The sequence below is a fragment of the Ranitomeya imitator genome, chromosome 8 (assembly GCF_032444005.1).
Source record: "Ranitomeya imitator isolate aRanImi1 chromosome 8, aRanImi1.pri, whole genome shotgun sequence".
NCBI lineage: Eukaryota > Metazoa > Chordata > Amphibia > Anura > Dendrobatidae > Ranitomeya > Ranitomeya imitator.
Genome location: NC_091289.1, coordinates 72943015 through 72955947, shown reverse-complemented (window position 1 = coordinate 72955947; position 12933 = coordinate 72943015). Strand labels below are relative to the sequence as shown.

The 12933-nt window shown below is 43.9% G+C and overlaps 1 protein-coding gene across 2 annotated transcripts in view; it reads right to left on the bottom strand.

Moving 5' to 3' along the window:
* The window catches only part of UBN2 (ubinuclein 2), a 155246-nt gene that overhangs the window by 75760 nt on the left and 66553 nt on the right, over positions 1-12933 (bottom strand). For both annotated transcript variants that reach the window (XM_069737072.1, XM_069737073.1), the window contains 3 exons: positions 7427-7536; positions 2268-2757; positions 2116-2186 (listed from right to left, as the gene is read on the bottom strand). In XM_069737072.1, coding sequence (XP_069593173.1) covers positions 2116-2186; positions 2268-2757; positions 7427-7536 — 671 coding nt within the window. The remainder of the gene's footprint in view (positions 1-2115; positions 2187-2267; positions 2758-7426; positions 7537-12933) is intronic.

Here is a 12933-nt window from a genome sequence, read left to right as displayed (position 1 = left end):
GGGTGCGTGTCCACGGTCCGTAGTGACGGCGCTTTGGACGGAGCGGAAAATTAGCTCCGCCCAAAGCCCCGCCTCCTTCTGTATGAGCGGTGATTCCGGATGTGTTCATTGCACACATCCCGGAATCACCGCACCCTCTACATAGGACCCTGTTATTTACCTTGCGGCGACGGAGGGTCGGCGCAAGGTAAACCAGACATGCTGCGTTCTAAAAAGACGTCCCACATGTCCGGAAACGCAGGGCCGCCGGGTGCGTGTTCGCAAGCATAGTGGAGACGGGATTTCATAAAATCTCCTCCATGCTGTAACATCTGGACGCTGCGGGTTGGACGCTGCGGCTGTACGCAGCATTCAATTTGCTGCTAATCCGGATGTAATCCGGCCCGTGGAAACATACCCTTACAGTTGAAGTGTACCTACCATAAAAATTACAGACCTCTCCATTCTTTGTAGGTGGAAAAACTTGCAAAATCGGCAGTATATAGGGTTCTCTGAAATATCCCCACAGGAAAAATGCCCACACGGAAAATTGCTAATTGCAGCACCGCAAAGTTTCAGATCTATGATATTTGAGGTGCAAGGTGAGGATGTTCATATGATATGTGATCAACTTGTGATTTACAGCTGACCTAGTGCAAAACAAGACTGCAAAAATGATGAAGATCTGTAGTTTGTAGCAGTCTGTCATTATCAGCAATAGATAGATCTAGTCTGCTCTTATCTCTCACTGATTCTGCCTTACTCCTCCCACCAGCCCAAAACAGCAGCACATGCAGAACCAGCAGCAGTGTGATCCAGAGGAGCCATCACTGCTAGCAGTACCAACAAGAGAATCACTGTATTATCTGTGGAATTACATGGGACTGCAGGTCACATTAATACATTATCATCTCAGTGGGAGCCCACCAAAAGCATGGTGCTGCTGGCAGAGGTAGTTGGTCCCGGAAGCCCAGAAGGCACAGCAGAAAGGTGAGATTCTGTCACTTGTACCACTTCTTGCTGAAAATGTCTGATATGGTTTTGCAGTGGTGTAACTGGAGTCCGATATGCCCCAGTGCAAAATTTGAACCTGCCCCCCAGTGGTCGGCACTCATAGCAAGTGAGTAAATCTGCTACATAGAGGGGATCTGATCATCGCCTGTATGCAGGAGAGCCGATCGGGTTGTGGCAGCTTCTAGTCTCCCATGGAGATTATTGAAGTATGCCAAAAGTAAAAAAATAAAATGTTTTTAAAAATATAAAAAAAATTAAATATAAAAATTCAAATCACCCTCACTTTTGCCTCATTCAAAATAAAACAAAAATAAAATCAAACACATTTGGTATCGCCACATTCATAGTCGCCCAATCTATAAATAAAAAAGGATTAACAAGAATGCTAAACGGCGTAGCGAGAAAAAAAAAGTCAAAACGCCAGAATTACATTTATTTGGTCACCGCGACATTGCATTAAAAAGCAATAATGGGCGATCAAAAGATCATATCTGCACCAACGTGGTATCATTAAAAACGTGAGCTCGGCACGCAAAACATAAGGCCTCAGTCAAACCGAGATCACGAAAAATGGAGATGCTACAGGTATCGGAAATGGCGCAATTTGTTGCTTTCTTTTTTTTTTTTTTTTTTTTAACAAAGTTTGGAAATTTTTTCACTACTTCGATAAGGAACCAAGACATGTTTGAGGTCTATGAACTTGTAATGACCTGGAGAATCCTAATGGCAGGTCAGTTTTAGCATTTAGTGAATGTAGGAAAAAAGCCAATCAAAAAAACAAGTGTGGGACTGCACTTTTTTTTGCAATTTCACGGTACTTGGAATTTTTTCCCCGTTTTCAAGTACAGGACATGGTAAAACCAATGGAGTCGTTCAAAAGTACAACTCGTCCCGCAAAAAACAATCCCTCGCACGGCCATATTGATGGAAAAATAAAAAAAAGTTATGGTTCTGGGAAGAAGGGGAGGGAAAAACGAAAATGCAAAACCGAAAAAAGCTCCGGGTTTAAAGGGTTAATAGAGGAAATTTTGCATGCCATTTTGAAAGATACAATTTATAAATTCTCACCATTTTAAAATATTTTAACCAAATTGGAATAGCAGAAAGTAAAATTTTACATACTCTAACAAAATGTTATTCATTTCTTGAGTGAAGAATTTCTTCCGACCTTCTTCATCAAACATTTTCGCTGCCTACAATGAAACAGTCAAATGTTGATGAAATATACATAAAGAAAACACATTAGCACGCAATTCAGGGTCTTAGGAGCTTACCGTCCTTAGGTCTTCAATTCTCTTTTCCAACTGAACTGGAAGACCCTCAGGAAGAAGTGGGACTTGTTTTGGTGTCTGTACGGGGGCTGGATTGCTTAACTGAACCATATTGCCATTCTCACCCTGATCAGAAGCAGCCGGACTTTCATTGGATGCAGAATCCAAAAGTTTATCAAGGTCAAAATCCCCAAACATTTCAAGTGCACACTCTGCTTCTTGCAAAAGCTCTCGCTCCGTGCCACCGCCAAAGAGAGCAAGAACAGGGTCATTTCCGAGTGTCAGATCTGACAGATCATTGGAAACAGGAGCTGGGTTGGGTTTTGAAGGGACGGGCACTACTGTTATAGCTGATGGGTTTGGTTTATTGTCATTTTTTCGCATAGCATCTTTCTCCTTCTGAAATTTCTGGAGCATTGCGGCCAGAGCCATGGAATCTTTGTACAGCTTCTTCTTCTTCTTGTCAGGTTTATGTGCATTAAAGGCCACTACCCTAAAGATAAATAAGGAGTCAAATAAAAACCTCCATATAGCAATACTTTACATAGAGCTATGCTTTTGATTTATAGTAGAACAGCACTATGAAAAAATAAGTTAAAAAAGACATAACGATTAAAGAGAAAATCAAAAAGTGACAGTACATGAAATGCTAAAATCTTTCTTTACGGGAACCAGTCAAGCGATTGGTGCTGCCCAAACCACGGGAAGCAAGAATCAGAGTCTGGCTGCACGAATGCAGGAAGGTATACTCTCCTCTGAAAGGCTTCAAAGAAAATAGTTACAGTGGCGCTAGAAGGCAGACTATTCCTGTTCCTGGCAATGGTTCCTGGGCAGCTTCTGCACTGCTGTAGGTGATGGGCAGGTCTCTCCCATAGCAAGACTTATCATCCAAGTGGCGCAGTGCTGGACGAATACAGCCAGGGGGCGCTCGGCCTGGTCTAGCCTATGGTTATGTGTACATCCAGATCTTCAAGTTATACCTTTTTCTGAAAAGCCCTAGAGTTTTAGAGTAAAAGTTATCTGGCTGAAATTGTTGCAACATGCTACGATTCATGCTGCCCGTGGTTTGAGGAGCATTAACATGAATTAATTTAATAAATCATTAGGAAATTAAGTCATTTCACGATACAAGTTGTACTTTGCTAACGTGAAAGTGAGCGCAAAAAGTGATGAGAGTGTTTTCTGGGAGGCACCACCTGAGGGAGGGGTTGATCCTATAGAGCAGTGTACCCCAACCTATTTGGAGGTTGCAAGCAACCAAATATGACAGATGGTGTTGAACCATACGCTAAAGGGGTCTCTGGAATAGAAAACATAGCTAAAAGGAAATGTCATTATCAACAAGTTTCTAAATATGTTTAATTAGCAAATCACAATAATTTTGCCTGGGGAGATGACCATTTTGGATTAAAATATCCAATATCTCGTTACAGCAACACAAACATGCCTTGTGATGTTCACAAAAGAGCCCGTCAGCATGTGCAGTAAAAGCTCCGCCCATAACTTCGTATGTAAGAAGATGTGCTCTCAGTTGATAATCTGATCTAATACTGGAGATACCAGGTATGCTACGGTAAGAAGAGGCTGCTCACACTGCTGTCCACCCTGTCTAATACTGGAGATAACAGGTATGCTACGGTAAGAAGAGGCTGCTCACACTGCTGTCCACCCTGTCTAATACTAGAGATCACAGGTATGCTACGGTAAGAAGAGGCTGCTCACACTGCTGTCCACCCTGTCTAATACTAGAGATCACAGGTATGCTACGGTAAGAAGAGACTGCTCACACTGCTGTCCACCCTGTCTAATACTGGAGATAACAGGTATGCTACGTGTTGTGGATTCTGTTTTTGGGCTCCCTCTGGTGGTTACAGATGGTACTGGGTGACTTGTGTTCTCTGCGGTCTCTGGTGTCCACCTGTTCTTTCAGGATATGGGAGTTTCCTATTTAACCTGGCTTTCTTGTCATTTCCTCGCCGGCTATCAATGTAATCAGTGTGTCTTGTTACCTCTGCTTCCCGCTTCTGTATTCTTCAGGACAAGCTAAGTTTTTGATTTTCCTGTTCCACGTTTTGCTTAATTTTTGTCTTAGTCCAGCTTGCAGATATGTGATTCCTTTTTGCTGGTTGCTCTAGTGGGCTGATATTACTCCTCATGTTCCATGAGTTGGAACATGAGTTCAAGTAATTTCAGGATGGTTTTTTGTAGGGTTTTTCGCTGACCGCGCAGTTCACTTTTGTATCCTCTGCTATCTAGTTTTAGCGGGCCTCATTTTGCTGAATCTGTTTTCATAACTACGTATGTGCTTTCCTCTCATTTCACCGTCATTACATGTGGGGGGCTGCTATTTCTGTGGGGTGTTTCTCTGGAGGCGAGAGGTCTGTGTTTCTTCTAATAGGGAAAGTTAGTTCTTCGGCTGGCGCGAGACGTCTAGGAATCATCGTAGGCACGTTCCCCGGCTACAGCTAGTTGTGTGTTGAGGTTCAGGATCGCGGTCAGCTCAGTTTCCATCACCCTAGAGCTTGTTTTGTTTTTTGTGCTTGTCCTTTTGTGATCCCCTGCCATTGGGATCATGACAGCTACGGTAAGAAGAGACTGCTCACACTGCTGTCCACCCTGTCTAATACTGGAGATAACAGGTATGCTACGGTAAGAAGAGACTGCTCACACTGCTGTCCACCCTGTCTAAGGCTATGTGCACACGTTCAGGATTTCTTGCAGAAATTTCCTGAGAAAAACCTGAAATTTTCTGCAAGAAATATGCATGCGGTTTTTTGCGCGTTTTTGGTGTGTTTTTTTTTTTTTCCGGATTTTTCAGGACATTTCTCAATGCATTATATAGTGGGAAATCCGCAAAAAATTTGCAAAAGTAATGAACATGCTGCATTTTTTTTCGTGGAAAAAAACGCATCATGTGCACAAAAATTGCGGAATTCATTCTAAATGATGGGATGCATAATGTATGCTGTTTTTTTGCGGTTTTATAGCAAAAAAAGCGGGGGGGAAACCGCAACAAATCAGCAACGTGTGCACATAGCCTAATACTGGAGATAACAGGTATGCTACGGTAAGAAGAGACTGCTCACACTGCTGTCCACCCTGTCCAATACTGGAGATAACAGGTATGCTACGGTAAGAAGAGACTGCTCACACTGCTGTCCACCCTGTCTAATACTGGAGATAACAGGTATGCTACGGTAAGAAGAGACTGCTCACACTGCTGTCCACCCTGTCTAATACTGGACATACCAGGTATGCTACGTAAGAGGCTGCTCACACTGCTGTCCACCCTGTCTAATACTGGACATACCAGGTATGCTACGTAAGAAGAGGCTGCTCACATTGCTGTCCACCCTGTCTAATACTGGACATACCAGGTATGCTACGGTAAGAAGAGGCTGCTCACACTGCTGTCCACCCTGTCTAATACTGGACATACCAGGTATGCTATGGTAAGAAGATGCTGCTCACACTGCTGTCCACCCTGTCTAATACTGGACATACCAGGTATGCTATGGTAAGAAGAGGCTGCTCACACTGCTGTCCACCCTGTCTAATACTGGACATACCAGGTATGCTAAGGTAAGAAGAGAATGCTCACACTGCTGTCCACCCTGTCTAATACTGGGGATACCGGGTATGCTACGGTAAGAAGAGACTGCTCACACTGCTGTCCACCCTGTCTAAGGCTATGTACACACGTTCAGGATTTCTTGCAGAAATTTCCTGAGAAAAAACCTGAAATTTTCTGCAAGAAATCTGCACGAAATATGCAATGCGTTTTTTGCGCGTTTTTGCGGATTTTTCCAGACATTTCCCAATGCATTATATAGTGTGAAATCCGCAAAAAATCCGCAAAATTAATGAACATGCTGCTTTTTTTCGTGGAAAAAAACGCATCATGTGCACAAAAACTGCGGAATCAATTCTAAATGATGGGATGCATAATGTATGCTTTTTTTGCGGTTTTATAGCAAAAAAAACCGCGAAAAAACCGCGACAAATCAGTAACGTGTGCACACAGCCTAATACTAGAGATAACACGTATGCTACGGTAAGAAGAGACTGCTCACACTGCTGTCCACCCTGTCTAATACTGGAGATAACAGGTATGCTACGGTAAGAAGAGACTGCTCACACTGCTGTCTTCCGTGTCTAATACTAGAGATAACAGGTATGCTACGATAAGAAGAGACTGCTCACACTGCTGTCCACCCTGTCTAATACTAGAGATACCAGGTATGCTAAGGTAAGAGACTACTCACACTGCTGTCCACCCGGTTATCTGCTCTAATACTAGAGATAACAGGTATGTCATTCTTTCTGAATGATTATACCTGGTATAGGCATCTCCAGGTAGAAGTCGAGCTTCTTACTGCACATGCTCTTAAGCACCATCTCTAATATTGTAAAACAGGTTTCTGTTAATATAACAAAGCTGCAGTAATTTCAATTCTAGAGATTACTGAACTAGATTGTAAGTATTTATCAATGTATAATGTTATTTTCTTTAGTTACCCATTTTTTCTATTCCCATAGTACCCCTTTAATGGAAAAGTGAAGATGCATAAATATAAGGCCTAGTAAATACGGATTTTACTCGTGTAAAATGCAAGTTTTAAATTAGTATAAAGTTCTGCTACGACATTCCTGTAGCGTTTCATAGTTTCTAGAGCAGCCACCAGTTGAACAGTGTGACTCCAGCCACTATACAGCAGCTGAGTGAATAGTGCTCATAGTCAGAGAGCTCCAACGTCAGCCTCTCTTCTTAACAGGTTCAGGCAATATCAGAAAATCAGATGTTGTAGTTATCCTAATTAAATATACTGAATACATCTTGCTCTCCATTTATGTCATGGAGTTTTCCCGTATAAGATAGCACATTAAAAAGAACCTATTTTTCATAAACCATTATCCACACAGACCAATGGCTTCCGCTGCAGATTCAGTACATAAATACCAAACAGAAGACCCCTTTAAAATTGGGTGTGTGAATGTTAATGAATCATATGTTATGTGCAGCACAACTGCATGTAGTCACTGCAATGCACAAGCTACATGAGCTGAATGATGCTATGTAAAGGCCTTTTCCTCTCTCCAAGGCAGCATGAAACGATTACATGGACGGTATGTGAGATGTGAAAACAGTAGCTTCACTTTACCCCGCTGATTTGGAGACTTTCAGTTTTCTTGGTGGCTTCTCCTTCTCCCCTGGATCCTCTTTCCTTTTACGTTTCTTAAGCGACCGATCATCATCTTTCAACTTGGATACCTAAAGATAACAAAAGAGATCAAATAGAAATCCCCAGCTGCTTAGTGGGGGAGTGCGTGCAATAAGACCGGAAAGCCCACTGAGATCAAAGGATATTCACATTGTCACCTGTACAAACCACAAAACTGAGGTACAATATTAAGGCTAGGTGCACACGTTGCGGATTAGGCTTAGGAATTTCTGGTGCGGATTCTGCCTCTCCTGGCAGAAAACGCACCTGCGGATTTGTCGTGTTTTTTTGTGCGTTTTTGCTGCAGTTTTCTTGCAGATTTGCTGCGTTTTTTACCCCTGCGGTTTTCTATAATACTTCTTTTAAACCGCAGCATTTCCGCAGCGGATTATCCGGAAAGTGTGCACAGCATTTTTTTTTTCTCATTGCTTTACATTGTACTTTAAATCAATTGCGGATCTGCAGCGTTTCTGCACCTCAAAAAACACTGCGGATCTGCAGAGAATCCGCAACATGTGCACATAGCCTTAATGGTACCAGAAGCTGTAAGGAGTGGTTTTGTGAAGAGATTGGCTTCTTGTAATAAAAACGGTCGTTTGAGAGGGTTTCATTTAAAAATGGCAGCCCATATTCAGTGTGAGATACTCAAATTCTTGGAGGTATATTCCAGAATTTATGAAGACCCATGTAGGTGCTCCAAGAATCGAATTCTAAGATCTGTTTGCATTGTTGGATGAGCTACATATAAAGCACCATTCCAGCAGGGATTTTTGGGGAGCTGATGTTAGTAAACTAAAATTTCCTGACCCTAATCTTATTCTTTACAGCCACTGCCCTCAGCTCTTCACAGTATAGCTTTGGACATCAGAGGTAACTACCACAAGCGCTCAATGTAAGTCTATGAGAGGCTTGTTCTGGTTCTCAGACAAGCACAGAGTTGTGAATTCTGGATCACCGGGTGAACACTGGAATGATCCCGCAGGTCACAAACTGCCAGAGACTGACAGGAAAGGTGACAGGCACAAATTAAGATGGTAACTGGTAAAACTAGGGGCATGGAACTTGGATTACAAGCACCACTCCAGCGCTGCAATAAACAAAACAAAACCGTGGAGTGGTGCTTTAACCCCTTAGTGACAGAGCCAATTTGGTACTTAAGGTACCGTCACACTAGATGATATCGCTAGCGATCCGTGACGTTGCAGCGTCCTCGCTAGCGATATCGTCCAGTGTGACAGGCAGCAGCGATCAGGCCCCTGCTGTGCTGTCGCTGGTCGGGGAAGAAAGTCCAGAACTTTATTTCGTCGCTGGATCTCCCGCTGACATCGCTGAATCGGCGTGTGTGACACCGATTCAGCGATGTCTTCACTGGTAACCAGGGTAAACATCGGGTAACTAAGCGCAGGGCCGCGCTTAGTAACCCGATGTTTACCCTGGTTACCATCCTAAAAGTAAAAAAAAACAAACACTACATACTTACCTACAGCCGTCTGTCCTCCAGCGCTGTGCTCTGCACTCCTCCTGCTCTGGCTGTGAGCGTCAGTCAGCCGGAAAGCAGAGCGGTGACGTCACCGCTCTGCTTTCCGGCCGCTGTGCTCACAGTCAGTACAGGAGGAGTGCAGAGCACAGCGCTGGAGGACAGACGGCTGTAGGTAAGTATGTAGTGTTTGTTTTTTTTTACTTTTAGGATGGTAACCAGGGTAAACATCGGGTTACTAAGCGCGGCCCTGCGCTTAGTTACCCGATGTTTACCCTGGTTACCAGCATCGTTGGTCGCTGGAGAGCTGTCTGTGTGACAGCTCTCCAGCGACCAAACAGCGACGCTGCAGCGATCCGGATCGTTGTCGGTATCGCTGCAGCGTCGCTAAGTGTGACGGTACCTTTAATGACCGAGCCAATTTTTGCAATTCTGACCACTGTCACTTTATGAGGTTATAACTCTGGAACGCTTCAACGGATCCCAGTGATTCTGAGACACTTTTTTCGTGACATATTGTACTTCATGTTAGTGGTAACATTTCTTCGATATTACTTGCGATTATTTATGAAAAAAACGGAAATCTGACGAAAATTTTTAAAATTTAGCAATTTTCAAACTTTGTATTTTTATGCCCTTAAATCAGAGAGATATGCCACGAAAAATAGTTAATAAATAACATTTCCCACATGTCTACTTTACATCAGCACAATTTTGGAAACAAAATTTTTTTTTGTTAGGGAGTTATAAGGGTTAAAAGTTGACCAGCAATTTCTCATTTTTACAACACCATTTTTTTTTTAGGGACCACATCACATTTGAAGTCATTTTGAGGGGTCTATATGATAGAAAATAATGAAGTGTGACACCATTCTAAAAACTACACCCCTCAAGGTTCTCAAAACCACATTCAAGAAGTTTATTAACCCTTTACACAGGAACTGAAACAATGTGGAAGGAAAAAATGAACATTTAACTTTTTTTTGCAAACATCTTAATTCAGAACCATTTTTTTTATTTGCACAAGTGTAAAAACAGAAATGTAACCATAAATTTTGTTATGCAATTTCTCCTGAATACGCCAATACCCCATATGTGGGGGTAAACCACTTTTTGGGCGCACCGCAGAGCTTAAAAGTGAAGGAGCGCCGTTTGACTTTTTCAATGCAGAATTGGCTGGAATTGAGATCGGACGCCATGTCGCGTTTAGAGAGCCCCTGATGTGCCTAAACAGTGGAAACTCCCCACAAGTGACACCATTTTGGAAACTAGACCCCTTAAGGAACTTATCTAGATGTGTGGTGAGCACTTTGAACCCCCATGTGCTTCACAGAAGTTTATAACGTAGAGCCATGAAAAAAAAAAAAAAAAAAAAAAAAAAATCGCATTTTTTCTAGAAAAATGATCTTTTTGCCCACATATTTTTATTTTCACAAGGGTAACAGGAGAAATTAGACCACTAAAGTTGTTGTGCAATTTCTCCTGAGTACGTCGATACCCAATATGTGGGGGTAAACCACTGTTTGGGCGCACCGCAGAGCTTGGAAGAGAAGGAGTGCCGTTTTACTTTTTCAATGCAGAATTGGCTGGAATTGAGATCGGATGCCATGTCGCGTTTGGAGAGCCCCTGATGTGCCTAAACAGTAGAAATCCCCCACAAGTGACCCCATTTTGGAAACTAGACCACCCATGGAACTTATCTAGATGTGTGGTGAGAAGTTTGAATGCCCAAGTGCTTCACAGAAGTTTATAATGCAGAGTCGTGAAAATAAAAAATATTTTTTTTTCCACAAAAAAGATTTTTTAGCCCCCAAGTTTTTATTTTCAAAAGGGTAACAAGAGAAATTGGACCCCAAAAGTTGTTGTCCAATTTGTCCTGAGTATGCTGGTACCCCATATGTGGGGGTAAACCACTGTTTGGGCGCACGGCAGAGCTCGGAAGGGAAGGAGCGCCGTTTTGGAATGCAGACTTAGATAGAATGGTCTATGGGCCTTATGTTGCGTTTGCAGAGCCCCTGATGTACCTAAACAGTAGTAACCCCCCAAAAGTGACCCCGTTTTGGAAACTAGACCCCCCCCCAAGGAACTTCTATAGATGTGTGGTGAGAACTTTGAATGCCCAAGTGCTTCACAGAAGTTTAGAATGCAGAGTCATAAAAAAAAAAAAATATTTTTCCACAAAAAAGATTTTGTAGCCCCCAACTTTTTATTTTCACAAGGGTAACAAGAGAAATTGGACCCCAGAAGTTGTTGTCCAATTTATCCCGAGTACGCTGATGCCCCATATGTGGGGGTAACCCACTGTTTGGGCGCACGGCAGAGATCAGAAGGGAGGGAGCACCATTTGACTTTTTGAGCGCAAAATTGGCTGTCGTGTTTGGAGACCCCCTGATGTACCTAAACAGTGGAAACCCCCCAATTCTAGCTCCAACCCTAACCCCAACACACCCCTAACCCTAATCTCAACCTGATCCATAATCCTAATCACTAACCCTAACCATAATCACAACCCTTACCCCAAAACAACCCTAATGTCACCCCTAACCATAACCCTAATCAAAACCCTAAATCCAACACACCCCTAATCCTAATCTCAACCCTAACCTCAAACCTAACCCCAATCCCAATACACCCCTAATCACAACCCTAACCTTAACCCTAATCCCAAACCTAACCCTTATCCCAAGCGTAACCCTAATTCCAACCCTAACCCTAATACCAACCCTAATCCAAACCCTAATCCCAACTCTAACCCTAACTTTAGCCCCAACCCTAACCCTAAGGCTACTTTCACACTTGCATCGTTTGGCATCCGTCGCAATCCGTCGTTTTGGACAAGAAACGGATCCTGCAAATGTGCCCGCAGGATGCGTTTTTTGCCCATAGACTTGTATTGCCGACGGATCGTGACGGATGGCCACACGTCGCATCCGTCGTGCACTGGATCAGTTGTGTTTTGGCGGACCATCGGCACAAAAAAAGTTCAATGAAACGTTTTTTTTTGTACGTCGCATCCACCATTTCTGACTGCACATGCGTGGCCGTAACTCCGCCCCCTCCTCCCCAGGACATAGATTGGGCAGCAGATGCGTTGAAAAACTACAGCCGCTGCCCACGTTGTGCACAATTTTCACAACGTGCGTCGGTATGTCGGGCCGACGCATTGCGACGGCCCCATACCGACGTAAGTGTGAAAGAAGCCTAACCCTAGCCCCAACCCTAGCCCTAACCCTAGCCCTAATTTTAGCCCCAACTGCTGTTCTCCTGCCGGCCAGCAGATGGAGGGCGCACTGCGCATGCGCCCGCCATTTTCTTTTGCCGGCGGCCAGGAGGAGCAGTAGGAGGCTCCAGGGACACAGGTGAGTATGACAGGGTCCCCGAATCCCCCTATTTCTCTGTCCTCTGATGTGCGATCACATCAGAGGACAGAGAATTACACTTTACTTTTTTTTTTTTTGCGGTCGCCGGTAAACAGTTAATTACCGGCGATTGCAAAACAGGGGTCGGTAAAACCGACCCCGATCATGCTCTTTGGGGTCTCGGCTACCCCCGACAGCCGAGATCCCAAAGATTATCGCGGGGCCGGCCGGCGCATTGCGCATGCGCCCGCCATTTTGAAGATGGCGGCGCCCACCGGGAGCCACGAGGAGCACCGGGGGAGATAGGTGAGTATTGGGGGGCTACCTGGGACCCCTTTTCTCTGTCCTCCGATGTGCGATCACATCGGAGGACAGAGAAATTAAAAAGAGATCGCTTTTTTTTTTTTGCGATCGCCGGTAAACGGTTAATTACCGGCGATCGCAAATGCGGGGTGGGTAAAATAAAACCCCGAATCATGTTCTCTGGGGTCTCGGCTACCCCCGGCAGCCGAGACCCCGGAGAAAATCCAACTCTGGGGGGCGTTATTCACTTTTTCCACAGCGCCGTTAAGTAACGGCGCTGTGGTTTAAGTACCCTTTGCGGCCGCCGT